This window comes from Miniopterus natalensis, chromosome 14 (assembly GCF_054644295.1).
Source record: "Miniopterus natalensis isolate mMinNat1 chromosome 14, mMinNat1.hap1, whole genome shotgun sequence".
NCBI classification, from domain to species: domain Eukaryota; kingdom Metazoa; phylum Chordata; class Mammalia; order Chiroptera; family Miniopteridae; genus Miniopterus; species Miniopterus natalensis.
The window spans coordinates 35,728,027-35,755,934 of NC_142094.1; the positions used below are offsets into that span (position 1 = coordinate 35,728,027).

The window sequence follows — 27,908 nt, forward strand, 5'->3', positions numbered from 1 at the left end:
CAAGTCTATGAGGCTCACCGAGTTTTATTGAAAAGTTTAAATGAGATTTTTTATATATTACAAAGTAGTAGTATGCTGTCTCCACATATTAGCCAATGCCAAGTACTGTTTATTATTGCAGCTGGAGTAACTGTATCAGAACCACGTATCAATGTTATTCTGTCCACCTGACAGTACTGAAAGGAAACAAGGCTATAAGAAAAGCAAGTGAACACGGGCTTCCTGACACAGGAACACAAATCAGGAGTAAAACATGTACACATACAAAACTAAAAAACAAAGCGATTCCCTGAGCTGCAATCTGAAAGCGTTCATAGTCACATTTCTCTTGTGTGGAAATGAATTAGGACACTCCTCATGGGCAGCCTCAAGGCTTCTGCCTCACATGTCTCATTGCTGAGCTAGAGCAGCTGGTTAAGAGAGTACATTAATTTCAGGAAAAACAGTGGTATCACCTCTCCACAGGACCTTTCTTTTCAAACAAGTGGGTTTATGACCTGCCTCACAGTGAAGAGTTCATGAATATGAATGGCTGCATTATCAGTCTTCAAGTATTTAAAATACAGTTGTTTTTTAATGAGCGGAATTTATTTCTGAGGACTCCAGAAAATTATTTTGCTTCATGTGAGCAATTTAAACACTTGCTGATAGATTTGATAAAATTCATTATAGAATCTTTATAACTAAAACAACCGGTGTGTCACTGGATTGGACTTGGCACTTAGTGCGTGAGAACATGAATAAGTGCCAGTGTTGTTTACATCCCTAAATGCAGGGCCATTCCCCTGGAGAGCCTTTTAAGGCCAAGAGATGAGAACAGGGTACTTATATACTGAGCTGTCCTCAAGTCAGTGTCAGATTATTTACCAATGAACAACACAGTTTAAAAATTCCAACATAGATGTCAATGTGTCCTGCATGGGCGTAAAAAAAGCAATACAGTATATTTTAAATTTTATGGATAATCAGAATGGTTATGACCTTTCACAAGTCAATGATATTTTTAGAAGACTTAAACTTCCCTACGGTTGAGACACGAGCTGCACATTTGGCCATGATTAAACAAACAAAAAAGTGAGTGCATTTCTAACCCTAACTGGAGAAATGGGCATCTTCAACATCATAATTTTCTTGAATATAAAAATACAAAAGGCCTAGGAAAGAAAAATAAGTATTTTAGAGAAATGAAGTCAACATATTTTGAACATGATTCCATCATTGATTTGATGGTAGATTTCTCCATCCGGCTTTCACAGGTACTTCTTCATTAGATTCACCATTTGATCATAGAGCCGCCAAGGGGCATCCAAGCCCCAGATGAAGTCGAGATGCTCCCAATCCGGAATGCACTCGTCATACACCAGGTTGGTGATCTGGGTCAGTAGGATGCTGACGTCGTTGACATCCGCGAGCCAGTCCTGACCGCCGCTCCACAGAGCAGTAGGCACGTGCATGTCCTTCACATTGTAAGCGGGAGGGTTAGTCTGTAAGAAAAACCCAGAGAGAGCTTTGTCGTGGTTGTTTTAATTCACAAAAACAGTCTACAATCTCCATTAAACACCAATTAATTCATTGAGAATAAAAGGCTAAATCTTGGAAATCACTGTTTACTTTTCAAGTCGCTATTACCAGAACAAAAAGAAACCTAACCCACAGAGAAAGAACAGTTACTATAGTAACAGGCTGGGCATGGTAACAAGTGTTTTAATCCCCTGGGAGGAAGGTGTACTCCCAGGTAGTCGATTCAAAGCAACAGAACCAAGTAGTTGGAAAGGGGCTTTGGAGTCCATACCCTCCTACTTTCCCTCCCTCTGGGGTACAACACAAGTCACTGAAGTTCTCTAAGCCTCAGTTTCCTTGTCTTTAATCATCACAGGGAAGTTGTGAGAATCAAATAAGTAAAATATGGTGAAGTGCCTTACACTTTAAAGTATTTACACTCAAAAATGATAAATTTATGGTATATGAGAGGAAAGGCTTAGAGAGTGTAATTTGGCCAAGAATTCCAGCTACCAGGTAACAGTCCTAGGCTTGTCTGACCTTGAACTCTGTGTTCTTGATCATGATGAGTCATATATAACAGTAATAGTGACAGCTGTTATACAGGGTCATGGAAGTAACAAAGAGGGAAGGCCCAGTCGACAAAGCCAACCACATAGCTTGGGTTGTTCTGGAACTGAAACACTATCTAGTCAACTCTCCCAAATATTTCCACAGCCCCTGAGCCCAGCCAGAATCCTAATAATGGCTGGCTTCCTTGATGCATTTTGAGAGCCCATTAATTCTAAAGACTTTGAAGACATTACCTGGTTGTAATGAAAATAATTCTTGGCACTGCTTCCCCAGTCAAAGGCTTGAAACTTTTTCAACTTGTAAGTCTAAAAAGAAGATAATTTGGGGGGGGGGAAAGTTATCTGGCACAGATGTTTGAGATAACATCACAGGTTCCATGAGTTAGCCAAGTCCCCAGAAATCAATTTTACACCAATACCCAGATTTACTCTTCATTTCCAAACTGTAATTTAAGATAAATGACATTATTTTACTCTCCTTTACTACGTGACTCAATTTCTCCTTATATGACTGGAAAGTAGCTACTGCATGAGACAATAAAGCAGCTATACACACAATGTGAATTATACAGGGTGGAGCAAAAGCAGGTTTACAGTTGTTCATATGCAAAATAATATAATAATAAATAATACAAGAATAAACTCTGCTTATTCACAACTACAAATCTACTTTTGCCCCACACTGTACTAGATCAATGGTTATACTCATTGGATAAACTTTATACTGACATTTTTTACTGAAATATGAACCTTAAACTTTTCAAAGAGGTAACTATCTTATTTGGGGAAGATATATATATTACATACAACAAATAGATTAATATATATGTGTATTAATAGGTATTTATATGGATTAATAACGTATTATAATATAAAAATTATATATCACATATTTATATGGATTAATAGAATCATTGTCTATTTATATATGGAGTAAGATATTTACATATGCATATATAATCTCCATAGTTTCTATATATCCACTCTACTTGACTAGTTATATTATTTAATATTTTAATAATTTTTTTTGTTTTTTTAAATATATCTTTATTGATTTCAGAGAAAGGAAGGGAGAGGGAGAGACAGAAACATCAGTGATGAAAGAGTCATTGATCAGCTGCCTCCTGCAAGCCCTCTACTGGGGATCGAGCCCACAACCCGGGCATGTGCCCTCACTGGGAATCGAACTGAGATCTCCTGGATCCTAGGTCAATGCTCAACTGCTGAGCCATGCCTGGCTGGGCTTAATGATTTTATTAATTTAACACTTCTTGAGTACCAGTATCAGTATAATCAAATTGTACTGCACACCAGCACAATTCTGACTAGTTGAGGATACTAGAGTCATGAAATAATACTGTATATAAAGTTTAAATTATGCATAGATAGTATGATGTAAAAGTATTAACAAAAAGTCATTTATTTTTAAAATTTTTAATGATACAAATTCATACCTCCTCTATATCCCCAAGTTAGAAATATGTCAAGAATTAAATCCAAAATCGGCAAGTCAAATGAACTGTTCAAGTTTTGGCCAGAGGGTGGCATCTGGTAAAGAGGAAAAACCTAAACATTCTTTGTCAGAGCTGCTTTTGATTTATGTGAGGTTTCAGTTCTTATCAACTGAATAAAACTCTAATGTCTGATGTAATAAAAGACAGTGTGAGATTAGAAACTACGGGGAATTTCTAGAGGAGAAATGTTAGCGTCTGCTTCTGCCCATTGCAAAGGGCAGATTTTAAATACCTGCAGCATATTTAACAAGAACAAAATATGGATTTACAGCACCTGCTAGTGTATCTGTGCTGTAGCTCTAGCTGAAAGTGAAAAGTACTGATTGATGCAAGCTGTTCTGTCACGGTAGACGGTATATCACTTTCTCACACATGTCATTCAGCATTTATATAAAGACCCAGAGTGAGTATGGGATCCACAGGAAAAACTTGCCTAGGGCTCAGAATAAATTTCTAAACTTGACTTTTGTGCTCAGTGTCATAGCCACTTGCAAGGGGATCTCAGAAGGAAGGAAATGTGAAGATGATTATAGTAACAAAAACACAGAAATAAGCTAAAGTCCAGTAATAGATATTTCGTTAAATGCATCATGGTACATCAATATACACAACAGTATGACACTTTTGTAAATATAAATATAATAAACTAGAAAGAGAAATATGAATAATGTTTATAAATAATATGAAATGGGAAAATGTCAGAAAATGAAAGTGAACAAGCTCTATCGTTACAGTTATAAAATAATCACATGTGACTAAAGATCAGGAGGAAATACAGTATTAGGATACTTTTTAAAGTGACATTTTAAAAGTTATTTTTATGTCTTGAATGGTAATAAAAGTGTCAATAGGTTCAATCTTTCTAAAGTACAAAAAGGCCTGGTTAAAATAACTCATTTCTTTTAGTCTCCTGTATTTATTTTAGTTACTTTCCCACAGTTGCTACTCTTTGTTCAACCTAGTATATAAGTGCTTAGGCCTAGTTACTTCTTTGGGTCTTCATTTTTCTTATGAGGGCTCCCACGTACATGTAAATAAAATTCGTATGCTGTTGTCTTATGTCAGTCTCAGTCAGAAACCCTAAGAGGGTAAAGAAAAAAAATTTTTTTTTTTTAAATATATCTTTTATTGATTTCAGAGAGAGGAAAGGAGAGATAGAGAGAGACAGAAACATCAATGATGAGAGAGTCATTGATCAAGCCTGCAACTGGGCATGTGGCCTGACCAGGAATCGAACCCCGATCGCCTGGATCCCAGGTCGACGCTCAACAGCTGAGCCACGCCCGGCCGGGCAAGAAAAATTCTAACCTCCCCTAATATACCAACATTCTAATAGTAGTTATCCCTGGTGGTGGACATATGGGTGATTTATTTTCTTCTTTGTCCTTCATATGTTTTTAAACTTCATAATGAACACATATTACATGTATAATGAAAATTATACTAACTGTCTTTTTACAATGTTTTAAAGAGCCTACCTAATGTACATTATTTTTTTAAGCTAATATTAGGTTTCAACCAATAGAGAACATCAGAATCATATGAGGAACTTCTTAAAATGTGGATCCCAGGGACATACGTCCAGGAATTTGAACTCTCAACAGGTCATGGGTAGGCCCAAGAACCTGAATTTTTTATATCACCCAAAGTATTTCTGAACAACTCTGTAAAAATAGGTTAGGACCAGCCTTCTTCAAATAGGAGACAGTACTTGGGCTCTGGGCATGGTCAGCAAAGGGGCGAAAGGAGGCTTGGCTCTGGGGATACGGGTGTCTCCAAAACCTACCTGTCAAGGTTTATAAAGAGAGTAAGATTTATAAGCTAAATTTTAAAGCCCAGTAAAGAACTGGGTTTTGGATTGTCGAAACACTATGCTGTATACCTGACACTGGTATAGAATAATATTGAATGTAAACCATAATTGAAAATATATATTTTTAAAAAGTAGGGAACATTAAAAAAATAAACTTGTACAGTTACATGCCAAAACAAAAACAAAAAACAACTACGTTTTGGAACTGTTTTTTAGAAATAGAATGCTAATTATTGGAACAAAAAGTAAACTTCTGAATGTACTATGAATAAAATGAGCTTGTAGAGCACCTCCAAACTCCTACCGCATGAACCCCTAAACTTCACACCAAATGGTAGCCCCCAGCCGGCCAGCCCAGGCCCCCGGCAGCCTGCTCCAGGGCGCACCTGACAGGCGGAGCGCGGCCCGGCCAACACCGAGGAAAGCGGGCCAAGGACAAGGTCCTAGGGGACAGCTGCACGAAGCGCTACTCCTGACAAAAGATTCAGCGAGCACAAGAGCCAAGGGCAGGGCTGCCTTCTGCAGTGGATTTGGACTTTGGAAATGTTCACGAGGCACATTCCAGTGTGGTTAGAACCTAAAACCACGATTGGCCCCAGAGCAGGGCTCTGAGCCTCAGTCTGTGGCCTTTGACCCCAGCCAGCTGCTAGATAAAAGGGGCTGGGACGAGAACAGAAGCTGGGACTGCTGCAGATCCAAGAGCTCCTTTGCACACCCACTGTGACACACAGACGGGGGAGTAACGCTGTCCTGTAATACACAACAGGGTGGTCTGACAGCCTAGGCAGCCACATTCCCAGAGGCCCCCGAAAGGTGAAGTCTGGGGGTCATTTGTTCTTGGCTGAGGCACGTGGCACAGCACACGTGGGCTGCACGTGAACTACCCAGTCACTGAGGTGGGCAGTTTAGCATCTGCCCTCAACTCGGCAGGTCACCTTCTCCACGAAAGTGCACTAACTCCTGCGGTGAAAGAAACTGGGTCTTTTTAAAAATTGTCCATTGGGTAAGAGGGCATAACGTGTTCCAAAAGGTAGGTTATGTTGGTGACAGGGTGTACAAAGAAAACAAGTGACCATAAATAGCAATGTGTCTGAGTAGAAAAGCAGGAGGCCTGAATGAACATTTGTGAACTTGAGAACTTCTGAAGGTTTCAGGACACTCCTTGAGAGGTAAAGGCGTGCTCTTCAGCGAATCAACTACCTGTGTTCCAGATGGCCCTCCTCTAAGCCCCAGGGAACTCTAGCACTCAGTCACTGACATGTAACATGGGGTCTTACAGTCACTACAAGTTGCTAAAAGCCTCAGGCACAGTCCTGCCTGGTTCCCTAGGGTCCAGCCCAGAGAGGGGTGAACTCCAGCACTCCCAACAACTGGGGAAGGATACTAAAGTATGAGTGACATCCCAGATCAATGGTTCCCAAATCCAGTTCGGCAAAGAATCTACTGGACATAGTTGGTTTTTTTTAAATACAAATCCTTACCACTCCGGAGCAAAAGGAATGAACCACATATACACGATAACAGGGATGAATCTCAAAATAATTATGCTGAGAGAAGCCACACAAAAACAAGTATATGCTGTATGATCACAGTTATACAAAATTCTAGAAAATGCAAACCTATAATGAAAGAAAGCAGATCGGTGGTTGTTTGGTGGGTGTTTGACAGGTGGAAAGGGTGAAGAGGAGGGTATTAAAAGGGGGCACGAGAAAACTTTTGGGGGATGATAGGCTCACTGTCTTGATTGCTGTGAAGGCTTCGTGGGCATATACCTATGCCAAAACATACTAAATTGTACACTTTAAAAACTGTATGTCACTTACACTTCCATAAAGGTGTTTATAAAAAAATAAAAGTAGAGGTTCTCCAGTCCAGTTAAATTAGGATCTCTATGGATGGGGCCCAGGAGTCTGTTTTTAAAAGCTTGGATTGTAGCCAATCCAACAGCTCTGCCTCGAACTCTACTCCCCGTGAGACAGGCCGAGCCGGGAGCCATTCTCTGTCCGTGTGCGCCTCCTTCACCCATGGAGCTCCTGCCCTCTCCCTTTTTCCTCTCAGCCAGTTTTTAGTAAACCTCTTTTCTTCTGAATCGGTTTCACCTCCTCTCTTGATTTCTATCCTTGGGACGGTGGGGGCAACAACCCCTCTGCTGGTGACACCCTTACTTTTCTTAAACAATATTTTATTAAAAGGTATACTTTTAAAGCAACTAACATGATTCTGATGCAGGCAATGACTGCCCAGTGTTTGAAAACTGCTATCCAGCCACCTGCCACATCTTGGCTTGGAGCTTAAATGGTAAGTTATTTCATATTTAAAAAGTTAGGGAGAAAAATTGTACAAAAATAGGTCCTAAGGTAGAAATAAGTCCCTGACATTTTGTTAGATGAAAAAAAAGCCGTTACAAAAGAGTAAGTGAAAGAAAATAAATCTACTTCTACAACTATTATTTCTACATATATCTTTAACCACTGCTTTCTGAAATGATATGCAGCAAGACGTAGAGAGTAGAATGCAGAGACATTTCAAATCCCTGGGTACACATTTTCTACCTCTGTGTAGGATTATAGAACAATTTTATTTTTAATCTTGAGAATTTTTATTATTTTTTGCCTGTGTAATTTCTAAATTTTCCAGAATGAACATGCATTACTTTTGTGATATGTGATAAAACAAACTGTTTTAAAAGTTGGCGGCTCCCATTTACCTCCATGATTGGCTTAGCTCTGGTTTTTCCACTATTGTTTCAGCATATTATGCTCATGGGTTAATGCTGAAATAGCAGCTTCTGTCTCCAAAGCAGCTCTAAAAATCTTGTTTTATGAAGCAACACAGAAATAAAATAAATCTGGGACTTAATGAAAAACTGATAGAGAGGAGGGAAAAGGAAAGGAAAAAAGTCAACCCCAATAGCCATCTGGTGAACTCACACATAGTACCACTTGTCCCAGGGAGGGTAACAAAAGCAAAACACACACAAAGACAGGAGCCGGAGAATCTGGGGACGCACACCAGCTCAGACTGGTAAGAAGACTGTCCTTCCATTTGGGAAGGGCTCATAGAGAGGTGCTCCATGGGACACACAGATCTTTCTAACGCTGATTTCACACAAATTGCCCCAACTGCATTCCTGGAATGCCTACCTGGCTCCAGTGTATCATGTTTTGTGACGAAGTCCCAGCAGGAGAGTGTGACATATACACAGCCACTCTAGACTGGGGGAGAAAAAAGTTGAAATAAAGAATTTTTTAAAACAGTGTTAAAGAGGCATTAATAATAAATTTTGCACTTCAAAGTGTTAAAAGCCACAGAGCCACAATCTCAAATATATGAGATTAAGAGCAGGAAAAAATTCTTTGACTACAAATATGTCATAGAAAAATATGTACAACCACACACACAGTACATAAAAACAGGGTAACTGTGGGATTATATGGATTGCAATAACTGCTCATTTTTATTCTTCATGCTTTTCTGAATTTCCAAATTTTATATAACAATTATACCTTACTTTTATCATCAGAAACAAGAAAAATTATTATGACTTCAAAAAATCCCTAGAACCTTCATTCCAGAATATTAAAACCTGTTTTCAAAAGGCAACATTACAAACTACAAATATATTTAGAAACATCAGCATATTGCTGGCCAAGGGGTTATATTTTCTAAAATAAATAAAGGTACACACACATATGTGTGAATGATCACTCCAAAATTAAACAATTATAATAATTTTTAAAAGAAACAAATCACTAGAATAAATATAAATATCAAGATGTTAGTGATGACAGATCTCCTCATTCAATACTTTCCGTGTAAGGACAATGCAGGAAGTTGGCCACGGCGGGCCAGGGGAGAGCAGCACATGGTATTTCAGGCACCTGCTGAAGCTGATTCTTGTGCCTCTTCAATGAAAGACCCATCAGAGTTCTAATGATGTCATTCCTACCTCTCCAGCATCCTCCAACACATATAAGCATATTCACAGATAAAATAAAATCACTGAAAGTTTAAAGCAAGTCTTGTTATAAACATACATACCATATTTAAATTTCTCTCATTAAATCCACACAGAAGAAAAAAGACATTTCCACAAAGCTCCTTCAGGACGACATGACTGCACACATGCAGACTCAGCCACTTCAAAAATGCATTCTCGGGAAGAAACTGTTGCGTCCCAAATAAGTCCTGCAAAGAAAAAGAAACCCAAGAACACCTCAGCATTTCATCCTGATACACGGGCACCCATGATCACTTCAGAAGCAGAGACATGTGTCAAATGTCTCCACGGATGGCCTCGGGGGAGAAATGGTAGCCAGTGGAATCTAATCAGTATAATAAACTGACGAATAAAATAGAACCAGAGACATGGAAGCATGGAACAGACTGAGGAATCTTAAACGGAAGGGGGTTGGGGGAGAGAAGAGATTAATCAAAGAACTTATATGCATATATGCATACTCCATGGACACAGACAATAGCGGAGTGAAGGCCTGAAGGAGGGGGTTGCCGGCGGGAGCCAGGTGGAGGGGGTCAATGGGGGAAAAAAGGGAGATATCTGTAATACTTAAGCCCTCTGTTTACTAAAGCAATAGCAGATGTTATATATGTGTATTTAAAGTTTCAAATGAAGAAAAGGGGACAGAAAATCAAGTAAATTTGCAGCAGACTTTTACAGTGGGAAAGGGCCTTAATGATCACTTATCCCAGGGCCAATCCCAAAGAGTTTCACTTGGCTTTCGTGGATTAGTAGTGACTTCTGAGAAAGAGTCAAAACTGTGATTGGTCAGCAGTGTGTTCAGTTCAGTGGCATTAAGTACATTCACATTGTACAACCAGCACCACTCTCCATCTCCAGAACTCCCTCAACATCTCATACCGAAGCTCTGTCCCCATGAAACAATGACTCCCCGTTCCTCCTTTACCAGCACTGCCTGCTTTTGTAAATAAAGTTTATTGGAACAATCACACATCGTCTCTGGCTGTTTTTGTACTACAGGGGTGGAGTTAAGTAGTTGCCAACAGAGACCATTATGACCCACAAAGCCAAAAATATTTACTATCAGGATCTTTACAGAAAAAGTCTGCTGACTCCTGGTCTACATCAGTGCTAACCGACAGCCACTGAACCTGTGCCCAGGTATTTCGGGGCAATCACTGACCTCAGGGCAGATCTTCATGTACTTCTGCACCAGGAAATAACAGAAAGATCTTCCCTACATCAAACCCAAATGTGTCCCTTTACAGCTTACACTTTTGCTGATGCCCACCCTCTAAGAGGACAAGCAGGAGTGAAAAATTCACAGGCCAACAAAGGCAATTTTATGGGTTGAATTGTGCCCCCATCAAAAAAGATCCATTGAAGTCCTAGTCCCCAGTATGCCATCATGGGACCTTATCTGGAGGAAATAGGGTATTTTCAGAGAAAATCAAGTTAAAGTGAAGTTGTTAGGGTGGGTTCTAAGCAATGTGACTAGTGATCTTCTAGAAAGGGGAAACTCTGGACACAGAGACAGAGGGAGATCTGAGCACATACAGGGAAAACTCCATGTGAATATAAAGGCAGGACTTGGGGTGATGTTTCCACAAGCCAAAGAATGCCAGACAAACCACCAGAAGCCAGGGAAAGTCATGGAACAGATTCTTCTTCACAGCCTAACAAACTAACACAGGCAGGCATGTAAACATAAATGATAAAACAGCATGTGGAACATGCCACCCTGCCCAGAGTGATGATTAGGGAACACTGAGAACTGGTGATCCAGGAAGCTTATGTGCAGCGTAATGTGAGCAATTGCTTTGTGGTACATGGCTTCGTCTTTCCCCCAAAAAATAACTATCAAGGTTTCCATGTTGAATATTCCAATTTTTTAAAAGGTGCAACTAATTTAACTTAAAACAGGGCATAGGCCATATTCAACACTCTTTGGCCAAATTTGGTCTGCTACAGCTTGAGATCTGCCTTCTACAAGGCAAGCAATGAATACCTAAAGGCAGATACCAGGCCTCATTGAATGTTCATTTCCCCCAGATTAGCCACACTAAAATTAGCTGGGGAGAATCAGGAAGTAAATACCACATACAGAGAAGGTCACGGGTCATGAAAAGGCATCAGTTTCTAAATTTCCTGGCTTTCAGTCTACATAATAGTCACATGTGATAAACATATCTTTTTAAGGCTCTCTACTAAAAACAAGTTAATACGATCAGCAACTTAAATCACAACAAGCCAAGCTCTCCTTTTGACTGACAAAGGGGGCGAAGTTGTCTTATACTTCAGAATGATAATTCTGAAAATTATGAAAACTCCACTGAAAATTACATCAAAGAAGTACAGTATTACAAAAAAGGAAAATTCACCTGACATTTACAGGCCTGCCCATGTCAATTCTGATGTATTATAATATATATATATACCTTTGTATTCTGAGAAAGAGTTATGACACTCAACGTTCATGGAAGCAATACATACTTCCCAGAACAGCAAATTCAAAGGTTTTATGAACATACACTCTTTCACTTTGTCACTCTCCCAGGATATTATAAGACACCCATGTCTGGAACAGTAATTCCTAAGTACCAGTTTGTTTGACCTACATTAGACTTATGTAGGGTGCTTGGCAAAACCTCAGATCTTGGACCCCACTCCAGATTTAACAAAACACCTCCAAGGTGGGGAGGGGGAGTGTGTATGTTTACAAAGCTCCTAAATCACAAATTCCAAGGATTAAATTGAAAACATTCCTCTGACAAAGCAGTTTCAGTTCTCAGTAAAAAAGGGCACAGGATGCAGCAACAGCAAATTAGCAACAACCTCAATATCCACCACAGAGGTCTGGTTTAACCAGAGGTGTCTGGTTTAATAAGGAGCAGTTCTTTATAATGGAGACGTTCTATGCAGCAGTTAAAAACAGTGTGGTAGAGTTTTATGTATTAACATCACAGCTCTTCAAGAGTGAAAACTGTAATCTGCAGAACAACATACACAGCTGAATACTGTCTACATTAAAACAAAGCAATATGTTTCTCTCCAGAAATTCACACACAAGGTCTATTGGAAAAGACACTAAACTGAGCACTGTGCTTAGTTTTGTGAAGGCACTAAGGGAAGCTAAGGTAGTTAAAGGGCACTTTATCTGTAATCTCTGAATTGTTTATAATGAAAATTGATGCTTCTATTACCCAAGGCATTACAAGTTAATTAGGTTTGAGAAAGTCACATCTTATCTGCATGTCTGGTAACCTATGCAGAGAAACCCATTTTATGTGAATCAGATTCTAAGCTCAGGGTTCAGTCTGTATTTCCTGTGAACATCTCTTAAATGGCCAGTAGATGGGCCATAGCTGATTTGTAGTATATATTCCTGAATAGGATTTCCTATCGGTGTGTGTAGAAACGTGTCCTACATAAAACTATATAGCGCATGCATAATGGACCATCTGGCCTCAGCTGGCTCTCAACTCCAGCTCATAAAAGCTGCTTCTTCCTTGAACAGAGCTTGGGGGCGTCACACAGCTCTAGGGCTAGGTCCCCACGAGGTTACTGGCTTGTGTTTAGATCACCCTCGGTGTGGTGAGGGCTGGGCACGTGGGAAGAGTGCATTTTTCTCCGCTCTCCTGCCTACTCCAATGCACCACTCACTGCGTAGAATAAAAGGCAGCTCCACCAAGCTTCAAGCTACCTTCTCCCAGACTTCCTGTGCTCCCTGTGTGTGCTCAGTGGAGATCTGCAGTGATATGTTAACCATGAGAACATGGGGCTCAGGTGCAGAATTAATGATAAACCTTCCCTGACTCCCCAGGATCTGGAAGTAAGGGTGAAGAGGAGAGGAGAAAAGCCATGGGGAGAAGAAATACCATTTTCCACTGATAGCAAAACATAAAGGAGAAAAAGCACAGATTCTGAAAGGGCAATTGGGGGGGGGGGGGGGTTAAGTACCTTAAGGAGAAAATCTGGAAATCGTCCCAATTTAGTTATCGGGCCAATAGAGAACTGGGCTGAAGCCACAGGACCCAGGGCTAAAAACATTTTAATCTTTTTGGCCAGCTCTGGGATCCGTGAAAATGCTATAAAACCTGTGGGAACAAAAGAAAAGTAACAGAAATTTGATCGTCTGGAACTTTCTCTGAAAAAGCAAGGGCAGTTGGGCGTGACACCCTCTAGAGAAGACAAAATATTACCAAAATTCTTTGCCTTTGCCCTAATCATTATTTCAGCTTGGTATTAAAAATAATAATAAATAAAAGTTTATTTGAGCTAACATTTTTTTTTTCACTTTTCAGAACAAATGCAAACTCTATAATAACACATTATATCAATTTCCAATCTTTATTACATACATACCTATTGTAGTGCCTTGGGAATGACCCACATAATACAATTGTTCTTGGCCAGTTTTATTCAGAATGAAGTTAATTGAAGCTGGTAAGTCATAATTTGCCATCTCGTCATAACTGTAATCCAAAAATGGAACTCTTTCATTGAGACATCACATACAAATGCAATAGCACACAAACAGTAAGTGTGCAGCTTGATGACTTAACACAAACTGAACACAGCTGGGTAAACCATGAGAAGGCACAGGAAACAGAATTGCCAGGACTGCAGAAGTTCCCTAGGCCCCCTTTGAAGCGTGCTTCCAAGGGTAACTATTATCCTCATTTTTTATACCATAAATTAGTTTTACCCATTTTTGAACTTTTTTATAAATGAGAACACAATATGTATTCTTCTGTATTGGGCTACATCCAAACCGTCACACACAGTTGTAGGTTGTTCATTGTGTAAATATACCACACTTGATTTCTCCATTCATTGTGGATGGGCATTTGGTAGTTTCCAGTTTTTCACTATTACAAATAAAGTGACATGTCATTGTACATGTCATTGATAAAAGCTCTCATTCTTGCAGTTCAGGTCCTTAGGTAAGCTCTGGTTTTACCAATGGGAAGCAATTCTGGAGGATCCATAGCCTGATGTACCAACACAGAGCCCTGGGTCCATGCACATGTGAGTGTTGCCATCAAGAGATGGATGAGCCAATTGTCGCCACCACTTACGATGTACCAGGTTCCTTCCGTGTCCTCTCCTTTAATCACCAATAACTTTAGAAGACAGGTATTATCCCCATTTTACATAAAGAAAACTCAGACACAGAGGGCTTATGTGACATGCCCAATGTCACACAGTGATTAACTGGTAGACCCAAGAGTAAAAAAGAGAAGAGGAAAACCTCTGCCCATAGAATATTGAGTATTTAGAATGTGTGTTTCTGAAGGAAGGGAGAAGGTTCTGGGACACAATTTACCCAGCAGCTCCCACACCACCAGGAATGCCAAAGTAACTAAAAATTCCTAATTGAATTTAATTCCTAAATGTAATTATTTACTTAAAGTTTACCTTACTGCTATTTATTAAATTTCTAAAAAGGTTTAATATCTTTCATGATCCATCAGTTTCCTCTCTCACATGACCTTGAGTTACCCATCTATCTGCCACCCTGTGTGTCTGCATTACGGCTACTATCAATCAGATATACCTGAAGGCCCAGTAGGCATCCTGGAAAACTGAAAGGGTCTTGTGTCTCCGAGACCAGGTGTTTCCCCTGCTGTTGCCCATCCACACGTCAAAACCAGCATCTGCCAGAATGAAGCCCAGGCTGCTATTGGGTAGGTTTGTGATCCAGTTACTAGAATCTGCCAGCAAGCCGTGCTGCAGGAATACCACTGGTTTGGGACCTGAAAAATATTTATGTTTAGGTGTTAGCTTCAAAACAAACATGGCATCTTGCTATACAGATAATGCACAAAAGATCTCAAAGCAAATAATGAACTAGAAACAAATTAAAATCTTGAGGGAGCAATGTACTCCTATATAACATGAGTAAAGAATATTTTTTTAAACAGTATGGGCGCCTGGCTGGGCATGGCTCAGAGGTTGAGCGTCGGCCTAGGATCCAGGCGATCAGGGTTCAATTCCCGGTCAGGGCACATGCCTGGGTTGTGGGCTTGATCAATGACTCTCTCATCATTGATGTTTCTGTCTCTCTCTCTCCCTCTCCTTTCCTCTCTCTGAAATCAATAAAGATATAAAAAAAATATTTTTAAAAAATAAAAATTAAAAAAAATAAACAGTATTGGCAAAGTAACAGTGAAACTGGTCTATCTTTGCATATCTAGTAATAAGACACATTAACTTAATCATCAGAAATATTTTTAATATATTTTTAAGAACATATGAAATGTTTCTATACTTTGCTCCAGTAGATTTCTCAGAATGTATCCTAACAAAAGAAACCAAAAGAAAAAAAATTATTATGCACAAATTCATAAATATATACACAAATATATGCATATGTGTATACACACATATATATTTATATAGAACTATCTTCTACTCACCTGTACCTGAAACAGTGACATAGTAGAAAAAACAAAGACATGGGAGTCAAAGAAACCTAACCTCCAGCTGCTTACATAGTGTCAAAAACATTCAGTCATTCTTTAAACAAGCATTTATTGAGCACCAACTATGTGCCAAGCATCCCAGCTATGTGCTGGGGACACAGCAGAGAACAGAAAAAAGTGAAAAAAAACACCTCATGGAGCTGACATCATAACGACCATGAGTTTTAGAGTCAGACACACCTGGGTTCAAATCCATCATCTCCTAGTTCTGATATGCCATCTTGGGTACAGTTTTCAACATCCCCTGAGATTTATATCATCCCTTGCAGCACATAAATGTAATATGTACCTTACAGGGAGTAATGAGTTATGAAATATTATATGAAAAGTTCTTAGCAAAGTGCCTGACACACAGTAAGAGTTCAATAAACATTAGATCACATTGTTAAGTTGCTTAACCTGTCTGAGTCTCAGTTCCATAAAGAGCTGTTCAGAGGAATAAATTAGATAGTTAAGTGTCTGGTATAGTGACCAACAAATAGGTCAAAATGAACAAATAAGAACTCCCTTTGCCTTCTGCCCATTCTTTTTTTTCTTTTTTTTTAAATTTTTTTAATTTATTGATTTAGAGAGAGAAAGAGAGATAGAAACATCAATTTGTTTTTCCACTTAATCATTCATTGGTTGATTGTGTGTGCCTTGACCAGGGATCTAACCCACAACCTCGGTGTATCAGGATGATGCTCTAACCAACTGAGCAACCCAGCCAGGACCTTCCCATTCTTTATAATAGTGAAACACTGGAAATAAGCTAATGGTTGAGTGGTCAAATAATTCATTGCAATCTAACTGGTGCAATAATTAAGCTATCAATAATGACAAGGACTGTGGCGGCATAGAAAAACTTATAACATAGCCTTGAAGGGGGAAAAAAGAGTAAAGTACAAAATTATAGACTACTCTGCAACACAGCCATGTAGCAATGATGTATGCAAATGAGGAGTGTAAAATATCAAAGAAAACTGAGAAGACTGATTCACTGGATAGTCAGATGGGTAGTAAATTGACAAACTTTTCTTTCTGTTAATCAGATTTCTTCTCACTTTGCTGAGAAAAGCTAATTGAAATAATAGTTAGCTATTATCGCATGCTTATAAGCACTAAGGCACTGTGGTGAAAATCCTGTGAAGTTTGTACTATTCCCATTTAGAAACAAGGAGTTGTGGTTAAGAGAAGTCAAGTAATTTGATCACTGTTGACCGAGAGCTAGTAAGCGGGGGAGTGGGGATATGAATCCCAGTATGTCTGATACCAGGGTCCATCATTGTAACTGCTTTGCTATAGGAAAGAAGCTTAGCCAGAGAGAAATCATTCTAGACCACACAGAAAGCCCTCAGAAAATAACAGCCCAAAGAGGGGAAGCTATTTTGGAGGGAGTTGGACCAAGCGCTTGGAAGACTGGTCTGGCAGGTGAAGGGATAAAGAATGGGAGTCAGGGACATGATAGTCAACCTTACCCGCTCAGGCAATTCTCCCAAGGACCAGCCTGGTCCATGCACTCCAGCACCTAAGCTCTGGTGTGTCTGAGTAACAAACTAATGACAAGAAAAAGGCTCTTCCCCAGCTGTGCCCTACAATTAGTTTATTTGTCCCAGAATGGCTGTAGGAGGGCTGGAGACTGAGAGGCAGGCCTAAATGCATCTTGGACCGGAGAAGGCAAGTGGTGTTATCATGGTCACCTAAATAGTTAGCACAGAGCCAGCAAAGGGAAGCAGCCCATAAAAGTACTGCCTGCCTGATTAGGCCCAAACGTGGGTGGAAGTGAGAAGGGGATTACTCAGGCTCCAAAAACTAATCTGCTGGGTCCACAGTCTCATGAGAGGAAGATGACCACGTGGATGGGGAAGTTCCTCCTGCCTCCCATGTGACTGGCCTTCTCTACCAGGCAGTGCCTGGTCAGGCTCTAAAACAGTGTGAGAAATCAGCTGAGGTACAAGGAAGGACCAAAAGAAGAACCAGAAGGAAGCCAAGGAATGTGGACAGCTTCTAGATACTGATAAAGGCAAGAAAACAAATTCTCCCCTAGAGCCTCCAGAAGGAACACAGTCCTGCCAACACCCTGCTCTTAGGCCTTCTGACCTCCAGGACTACAGGATCATAAATGTGTGATGTTTTAAGGCACTATGCTTGTGGTAATTGGTTACAGCAGCAACAGGGAACTAATACAGTTGGGGACTAGTTTTTATCCCCATTTCTCAAATAAAGACTCTGAGGCACAGCATGACTAAGCAATCTGTGCACAGCTGCACAGTCCGCGATCTTGAACCAGGACTCAGAGGCAGCAGTATGGCCCCTGGGCCTAAAGAAAAGAGAGAGGACTGGCTCCACCTTAGTCTGGAAGGAGCTATCATAACCAAAAGTCTTTCAGGATCTCTTAGAAGCTAGGCTAGGGGGCATAAGGGCCCCCTTTCCTCTGCAAAGGCAGGTTCTAGATGAAATGGCATCAAGGACTTAGCTTAAGGTACAAAAGCATTCCCACCACTTCACAGTGAATAACGCAAAGGCCGAATCACCCCTCACTTTGACCTTTCTATAGTCATCCATGAGACTGGACAATTCAAGGAAGCTGGACACCCAGCTTGTTCAGGCCCCCGGCTTGAACAAACCCAAAGTCCAAGGGCTGGTTCAATCATCCCTGTTGGCTCTAGATCACCAAAAACTTCAGGGCCTGGGAGGCTTCCTGAACCTGCCCCAACTACTTAAGATAAACCCTAGCGCCTGGCCGGGTGTGACTCAGTGGTTGAGCATCAGCCTAGGATCCAGTAGATCAGGGCACGTGCCTGAATTGCGGGCTCGATCCCCAGTTGGCAGCATGCAGGAGGCAGCCGATCAATGATGACTCTCTCATCATTGATGTTCCAACTCTCTCTCTACCTCTCCCTTCCTCTCTCTGAAATCAATAAAGATGTATTTAAAATAAAAAGAAAAAAAGATAAACCCTATTCTGGCACCTGGGTGACTAACAGCCACTGATCATGCAAATACTTCATTTCACACAAATTATACTGTTACAAAGGAGCTGTTAAGATCCACCCCATGTTAAAGGTAAGGGAACTGATTCCTGGAACCAGAAATTAACCTGCCCTAGAAGATTCACCTAGCAGAGAGCCAGAATGGAAACCCAAGTCAGCCTCATTCTAAAGCCCTTGCTTTTAACTATGACTTCAAAGAAAAATTCATTAGAAAACAAAGCGGTGGGGGAGGTGTGCTTATAAGTATTCCAGGTATTTCAAAGTAAGCCAAGCACTATTTCCCCAAACTAGCTGCATATTAAAACCACCTGGGGCACTGAGAAAACATACACATTTCTGGCCCTGGTTCTGATTTAGGGAAGCCTGGAAATATTTATTTTTGACACTTCCCTCCACTCTTCTGATGCAGCCGTTTTTGACACTCTCCCTCCACCCTTCTGAACACACCATCCATAGGTGTGTTCAAAGGGGAATATGTCCAGCCCTCAAAGGGCAGCCCCTGGGGAGTTGTCTCCAAGGCAAAGTTCACAAAACTTGTCTGTGCATGCTGAAGGCAGCTATTCATATCCCAGAACGCGATCAGATACTATTGGTGCTTTATTTGATGATTGCCTTATTGGACAATTTGTTTTCCACTTAGGCAAAGAGTAAGTCTGCCTTGTTCTGTTCCTATACTTTAGTCAAGGCCTATAAGTACTTCCTTGTTTTAGCCAAGTCATATAAATATTCTGCCATGGGATTAACTTGCTCAATACTTATTACATAGGCCAGGTTCTCTAGTTTAAAGAGCACTGACTCAGACTGCCTGACCCGCTACCCTTTGACCTAAAGAAAATCCCTTTTCCTCTTTGAACTTGGCTGTCTCACCCAGTAAATTGAGGGTGTTGATCTAGAACACAGGTTCTCAAACCCAAGGATTCTACCTTGGAATCTGCAGGAGAGTATGTTCAGAATGAAAGCTCTCCAAATCCTCAGCCCGGGCAGGACTCTGAGATCCTTCTAGTGCTAACATCCCATGACTTTCTGAAATAAGGCTGAGCAGATAAAAACAGACCACTTCCCCATAAATGATGAATTTCTGAATTTCAATTTCCTCCTGGAGTTAATGCAAAGCAGCAGTAACTCAACACGTGACAGAAAAGTATTCCAGACATTGAGAGAGAGCATGCACATCCTTCACAGTCACCAAGAGGATTCTAAACAAGCTCGCTAAGCTGCCTAGTTAGTAGAAGTTTGACCAGACAGCAAACTGATTGTCTAAATCAGGGCATTCTTTACTGGGTCCATAAACTTGCTACAAATACATACGAAACTTGTGTGCACACAGGTGTGTTATTTTACTAGAGAGAAGACTCATTGCCTTCATCCAGTTATGTACCCCAATTCTGAAGACTGCCCTGGATAACTGCCACTCAGGCTGACCATGCAGTGGACATGGTACTACTAGTTGCTCTGAGGGAAACAAAGATGACAAAGACACAGTTTCTGCCTTCAAAGAGTGGCTGAGGGAGGGACAATGGGGAGAGAGAAGTACAAAAATAAGTCAACCCAAAGCAAAATAAGAAAAGCACCACCAGAGGGGGACTGGCAAGGCATTTGGGAGTCCGGGCAAAGTGTGTGTCTGCCTCCTGCTTAAGTAATCAGGGAGAGCTGGCAGGTAAGCTGGGCTTGGAAGGGTGAAAAGAATTCTTTTTAAAATATATACAGAAATGAAAACAGTGGGCAGGGTGAGCAGCATTCCAGAGGCTGTGTTCACCAGGTGAACTCCAGGGGGACTTTAACAAAAAGGAAAGAATTCATTTGGATTTGTGTGTCTGAAAGTAGTTCTTTGATACTTATTAACATAAACACAAGTTCAATTATATCATTCCTATTATGGCTATGGTGCCAATTTAAACCTATGCAGTTGATAAATGATAACTGTTTCTTAGATGATGGGTAAACACAGCTGGTAACCCACTTCTTAGGCACTCCTCGAAAGCCTTATGAAAGAAGTACTCTACCCCACTCTATGGAGGCACCGACACACCAGAGCCTAGGACTGTTCTCACTAATTTGGGGAATCGTACCCATGGTGAACATCAAAGGCCTACTGCTGTACAGAATGTGGGTGAACAGTATGAGCAGCACCCAGGACAGAATATTAAGGAAAGGTATGTATCTTCATTTAGCAGGTCCCTGTAAACTGCAGAATGGGAATATCACATAATCATGACTGGGCTCTAAGTAGTTTAATCCTGCAAAACTACATAAGATGGGTGAAAACAGGGAGGCTGGCAGAAAAGAGAGCAGCTAGCATGTGTATAGGAGCCATGTGGCTAAGCCCTGTGATCATAAAGACTCCAATAATCTCCAAGTGAGTCTCTACACACAACCAGAGAGGACACTGTGACAAACTGAAGGACACTCACCATACAGCTGTAAATTCAGGGCATGGCAGCACCACAGTACAGCCAAAAACGAAAAAGAAAAAAAACACGAGAAAAAACACTTTGAAAAGGGGAAGAGGAACAGTTTCACTTATCCCCCATAAATGAGTAATGTTTCAATGTATCTTACAAAGACTTATAAATGGTACAAGTCCTTATACTATGGTGTTATGGTGTTATTTCTGTGTGTATTAAAAGCATTAATGTCTTACCCTGGCCGGTTTTGCTCAGTGGTTAGAGCATTGGCCCTCTGACTAAAGGGTCCCAGGTTCAATTCTAGCCACAGGCACATACCTGGGTCGCAGGCTCAATCCCCGGCCCTGGTCAGGGCGTGTGCAGGAGGCAACCAATCGATGTGTCTCTCTCACATCGATGTTTTTTTTTCTCTCTCTCCCTTCTACTCTCTCTGAAAAAGCAATGGAAAAAATATCCTTGGGTGAGGTTAAAAAATAAAATAAATAATAAATAAAAGCACTAATTTCTTAAAAGATAAGCAGACTGAATTTTCATATTCCAGTTTTGAAATTCTTTCTTCTTTTAATATATGGGAAGCCTTAAAAATAGAAGTGGTTCAAGCCTCTCTCTGAACTTACTTAGGTTCTGAACTTACTTAGGCATCCAGTGAAATTGTAACAAGAACATCAGGTAGGGCCAGGTGGCTCAGTTGGTTGGAGCATCATCCCTTGCACCAAAAGGTGGCCGGTACAACTCCCGGTCAGAGTGTGCGGGAGGCAGTCGATCAATGTTTCTCTCTCTCTCTCTCTCTCTCTCCCTCTCTCTCTTCACCTTCTCTCTAAATATCAATAAAAAAAATTTTTAAAAAAAAGAAGAAGAAGAAGGTAGGGTGGTCTCCTGGCAAAGTGAAGGAAGAGATGAGCCAAAGCCGCATCACATGAGCAGCTTGGAGGGGACTTGGCAGCCACTGGAAGATGGAAGTCAGGGGTGCTTCTGCAGTTTCTCGTCTAGGTCATTAGGGGGACAATGGTGTTAGTCACAGAGGAGGAAGGAGGAGAGGAAGTGGCATGAACGAGAAGAAGATAACTTCTGTGTGAAAGACCTTATGAATTCTCTTTGTCTATTTGTCCTAAATGAGCCAAAGGAACACTTGCAACACTGTTCCTGAATATGAGTGAGACAATGAAGAGCCTCTGCCTTGGAGCATGGGCAGTGCTCAGGAAAACCACAGATTCCTTTAGATAACTGAGCCAATTGCCAAAGATTTCCTTAAAACTCCCCTCTGAGCTTAGCTCGCAGCAGGTCTTACATACACACCACTGATCCCCTGTGGGGAGGCCTCTGCAGGACAGAGGAAGAAGATGGGGACCTGAGGTTATGACCAGATTTAGGGTACTTTCAGCCTCTGTTCCCCATTTTGAAGACCAAGGGTATCCACTGCCCCATACCCCTGCCAAAACAAAACAAAAAGGATACAGATTATAGCCCATATAACCATGATAAATGACTGAAGGGGAGCTTTGAGATCACCCCAGCCAAATGACTATGTTTACAGATGAAGAACCCAAGGTCCACAGGTATGAAACCACACATGCCCTTAGGGGCTGACACAGACCTGGCATGAGGCCTCCTAACTCTTCTTCCTACTACCTGGGAGCAAATCAAGACTTATGCTCACTTTCCTCATATTCAGCACATAGCACCTTCCCCTGCAATAGCTGTAATACATACATGTAGGGCATGTGGCACTATCTGCTTAAATGCATGGACAAAAAAGCCTGGAGGTAGTGAAAAGACAGAAGAGGAAGCACATTCTCTAAGCTTGTTTTTACTGAGGATCCCTGCATCTTTTCACAGTGACTCACATTAGTAATTACATTAGTCAACTACCACTTTTAAGAGAAATAATAGCAATACATATTTTTCTTTATATATGGGATCTGAAATCAGTATACAGGATTTACTTTAAAAAAAAAGGGAAACCAAGACCATATTATCACTCTGGAATAAAATATATGTTTTGTGTAGTTTGAGCAGAAGAAAAAAAACAGCCCTCACTCCAGCTCACTACTCATTTTTATAACATGCTTATTAAAAAGAAGCTTAATAGCATGTATCTGTAAATCATAAATATCTCGAGAATTAGAAATTAAATTTCAAAAAGAGCATGAACCATTTTAAGCATTATTAAAAGCCTTATTATAATTAGAATTTATGAGAGAAGAAATCAATAAATCATATTATATTAAGAAAAAAAACAGATCATGAAATAAAGCTCACATTAACACAAGGTTTTTAAGTTTGCTTTGAATGATAATTTAGGAAGGAATTGAGGCAAAGAAGGCCCTTCTGCTCATATAAAAATTTAATTGAGGAAGAGATAGTTATCCTGTTACCTTAACCCCAACCAAGGAAAGTTTCTAGAAACAGAAAATGTTAAAGATTAAGCTACATCTGGAGAGATGATTGACTAAAAATCAGACCCTTATTCTGATATTTAACAATTTCAAGTCATCTCTCTAGAAAATCCTTAACCTGGTTACTGATACAAAGACTGGCCAAATTCCAAGCTGTCCTATCTGGACACAGAAAACACCCATACCTTTATCAGAATAGTTCTTCCTTCCGTGAGGAATTCGGTGGAGGCAAAGAATATATCCATCTTCGGTCTCAACTAGGTATTCCTCACTAGGAAATCCCCAGTAAGAGATAATTTCACTCTATGGAGAAAAAAAATAATTATAATGAAAATTCTATGGACAGAATCTGACAAGATCTCCCGTATTTACAGGCAAAGAAGATGCAATGTCAATGGCATTCTCCTGGCTTTGCTTAAGAAATCAGTTGTGACTGAAATTTTAGCCTGCTGCATCGAGTAGCACACCTGTCACAAGACAAATCCTCCACTTGTTTCATCCATGTGTTCTACACACAGGTGTCTGGTTAAACCTTGGTTTCATTCTGGCATGTTCTACAATTGTGACTAATTTTACCATACCTTTGGGCCTCTTTGTTTCCATCCTGGCTCCCAGGTACAAATGAACACTCTCTCTTTCTTTTCTAAATGTGCCAGCTAATATTGTGAACTACCACTATCTTTATTTTAAGAGGTCCTATCCTGTTTTTTTATTTTTTTAGCAATCTCTATTTTCCCAATACTTTATGCATAAGTCAGGTATTTCCAGACTTTATTGCTTACTTAAGATTAAAAACTTTGAGATGTTTTAATTACTTAAGGGATTATTTTTGCTTGTTTGTTCTTACAAAATTTTTTGAGATATTTTCATTTTTGTATTAAACTGTGCCTCCTGGACATGGCTGATCGCAATCCTTGCTTGATGTATTGTAAAACAGTACTTGGTAACATTCTTGCAAAGTTTTGGCACTTTTTTATTGTTCTTTAAACAAATTTAGTGATGCTTAAATATCATGTATCTCAGTAGGAAGTATACAGTTTTAACAATAGGATGCAATCTATAAAATACACATCACTTGGTAGGAAAGTCTAGCAAACTGAATCTAAGACTCAGAGAAGATAAAAAACACTATGAGACAGAAAGAGATTAGAGTTTGAGGCTCCATGGAGCCCACATAACTGAACTTAAGGAAATACTTAACATTCGTCATATGCATTTTAAAAGCAGGTGACTTTGAGAAACTTACCACATTCATATTTGTTTCAGGATCCACAACTGCCTGCTTCCCTCTGGATGTCTGGGTACGCAGGATCCCAAGTGCCAAACAGAACACCAAACTCAAGAGCCGCATTTTTCTTTCTGTATAAAACACTCTATTGTTATTTGTCCAAATTTCACAACACATAATTATGTTGATAGATTAATGTTCCCATAAAAAGTTTGGGACCAGGTTTAGGGCAAGTAAAAGTTAAGTGAAGGGCAAATATGAAACAAATAATACCAGTCATATCTGGAAGAAAAAAAAAAAAAAAGAGGAATTCATTTTTATTAGGAAACCTCCCCAACAGCCACCCCCAGTTAATATGTGACCTAGCACACTCACTCACCACTTCATCATAAGGTTAAAGAAATTGTTCCTGGAGAAATAACAGAAGAGAGGACTTGGAAGAAAGTAGGTTGAGAAAAAGGAACATCCTCAAAAGTCCCAAGCCTGTTAGCCTCCCACCTTTTCCTCTCTATAATTGTGATTTAAACATTTTTCAGTTAGCGAGTATTAGCTCTTGTCCCCCACTATTTACTCACTTCCATTCTTGCTCAAAATTATATGTCAGGATTCAAATTTGTCACCCAAGAGAAAAAAGTAAAATGAATGAAAAGAGAAACAGAGGGAAAGAAGATCATCTCTCTCTCCTTCTGAGCCCCTCCAACCATCAACAAAGACCATCTAGTTTTAGGCAGTGATGGGCACAAAATCCCAGCATGGCAAAGACTTGGGGATGGATGTTAAAGGCAAAGTGAAGTGACTCTCCCAAACACACCCAGATGGTTAGAGGCAAGGCTGGGTCTACAGCCCAGGTTCCTAGATTTTTTTAAATTAAATATAATCACTTATAAAGAACTCTGCGTGTATGCCCATACAAAGACTTGTACAAAAATGTTTATAACAGATTGTGTGTAATAGCCCCAAACAGGAAAAACCCAAATGCCCCAAATGAGTGAATGGATAATCATATTATGGTATCTACATACTATTCAGCAATATAGAACAATGAACACAATAACATGGAGGTATCTCAAACTAATTACAGTGAGTGAAAGAAGCCAGACACCCCCCAAAAAAAATAACTACATATGATTCCATTTATATAAAACTAATCTATATTGACAGAAAGTTGATCAATGGCTCTCTGGGGGGGAAAGGAAGTGGAAAGAAGGGGATACAAAGGGCTACGCACAAGGAAGCTTTGGGGGGTAATGGATAGGTTTATTAAATTGAATTTACTAATGGCTTCACAAGTGTGTCCATAGTCAAAGCTTATAAAGTTGTACATTTAAAGTGTCTTTTTATTGTATGTCAATAATACAATACAGCTGTTTTTAAGACTTGGCTTAAATTGGGTATAGGCATACCTCAGTGGTAGTGCGGGTTTGGTACCAGACCACAGCAATTTATCAAGTATGGCAAGAGAGCTTTACTTATTCGGTCTGGAACCAAAGCCAAAATACCTCCAATGTAGGCCTGTATTCCACAAATCTTAAGAAATTGGTTCTCGGAAGATTGCAAAAGTAGACTGACACCTGTTAATACAATTCTTGCTGGTGCTGGACTTATTTCTCCAAGCAGTGGTGAACCCCGAGCCTGTAGATAGAGGGAATGTTATTTTGGGGTCTGCACTGGCAAAGCAAGCCCACTTGTATCTACTCAAAAGTTTGTATTTCTTTATAGTAGTGAGAAGGGCTGTAAAGTCCTTGGCTACCTTTTATCATAAATACAAGCTCCCAAAACTCCATTATTACTAGGGAATATGAAGTAGATTGAAAAGAAAAAATGAAAGGTTAAAACCACAATTTAAAACAAGGAGGCATCCAGCAGGAGCTGCTTCCATTCAGCACCTGTCCTGCAGAGCCTGGACCAGCTGTCCACAGAGGCGTCTCCGAGGGGTAACAGCTGAAGCTACTCAAGGAAATACCCCCCAGCTAAGCTTTCCTTCCAACACAACACTAAGCAAGTTTCTCAACCTGCTAGTCAAGTGATTCTTACAGGGATGAAGGCTGACAAGTGTAAAGGAAGAAAAAGCCCCTTTCGGGCAACATTCCAGGGCTGGATTCCCAGTGCTTTTCCGGGCTCCCTTAGCCACTTTATCTCACTTACCTTCTATGTTGCAACAATCCAGTTAAGTGCTTACTTGCCCTCAGTACACCCCCAGACTGAAGGCGAAGCGAGTGTCTTATTCAACTTTGAACCCCAAGGCCCAACCAAGTGCCACTGGCATATTAAGATGCACAATACAAATTTTGCAACATGGAATGGGGCAGTCCAACAGTTCAATGGCTGAAGAAAAGCTCCAAAGCAGCTCGTCATTTAGCTTTATAATAATAATAACAATCTCTTGCTATGAGGTCTTAGGACCTACGATGTTAACTCCTCTACCAACTCTATGCAGTCCCCTTAAATCCCTTTTTCAGGATACTGAGGTTCACCCAAGTTAAGTCCTGAAAGCAAAGTGACAACTGGTTAAATAGCGTCGCCTTAATTTTCACCAGGACCAATGCTAAAGTCCACTCGGACCAAGCCACGAGCTACCACGGGCGCTAGGGGAGGCGGGTTGCCCGAGGAGCTAACGGGAGCAGAGGACGAGCGGGGAAGGGGAGCCGGGAATCACGAATCCTCCTGTCACCGCCGGCGGGAGGCTGCGGGCAGCTGGCTGGGCAGCCACCGCGCCTGTCCGGGAAATCGGGGGGCACCGGGCGGGGCAGGCACCTTCACGGGGCTCCCTACTCCCGGGTCACCGGGAGGCGCCGCGGGCCACCCGCAGGTGCTGAGGCGAGACGAGCCGGGCCAAGCGCAGAGGATGCTGCGGGCCTGCGGCGCCGAGGCCCCGGGCGCGGCGCGCGACCCTCCCTCGGAGCCCGCACCTGGCGGCGCAGCGGGGCCGGCACTCACCTGGAGACGCGCACCCGGGCCTCGGTCCGAAGCTGCAGTGCCCGCTGGCGGAGGCGGGGGCTAGGAGATGGGACTCGGAGGGGCGGAGACCGGCCGACCCGGGG

The 27,908-nt window shown here is 40.9% G+C and overlaps 1 protein-coding gene across 1 annotated transcript; it reads right to left on the minus strand.

Moving 5' to 3' along the window:
• LIPA (lipase A, lysosomal acid type) lies at positions 1 to 27,908 on the minus strand. Its single transcript, XM_087824431.1, has 10 exons — positions 27,805 to 27,908; positions 24,886 to 24,998; positions 23,825 to 23,942; positions 14,939 to 15,137; positions 13,744 to 13,853; positions 13,339 to 13,475; positions 9,441 to 9,587; positions 8,543 to 8,614; positions 2,307 to 2,378; positions 1 to 1,484 (listed from the first exon to the last, which is right to left on the minus strand). The coding sequence occupies exons 2-10, from the start codon at positions 24,988 to 24,990 to the stop codon at positions 1,251 to 1,253; spliced, it is 1,194 nt and encodes a 397-aa protein (XP_087680557.1). The 5' UTR covers positions 24,991 to 24,998; positions 27,805 to 27,908; the 3' UTR covers positions 1 to 1,250.

Coding starts and splice junctions, on each gene's coding strand:
- LIPA (XM_087824431.1), bottom strand. CDS start 24,990: ATGCGGCTCTTGAGTTTGGTGTTCTGTTTGGCACTTGGGATCCTGCGT. Junction 9,588..13,338: donor TTCCAGATTTTCTCCTTAAG/GTACTTAACCCC, acceptor TTTTCTTTGCAG/GACTTATTTGGGACGCAACA. Junction 1,485..2,306: donor ATTATTTTCATTACAACCAG/GTAATGTCTTCA, acceptor TTTTTCTTACAG/ACTAACCCTCCCGCTTACAA.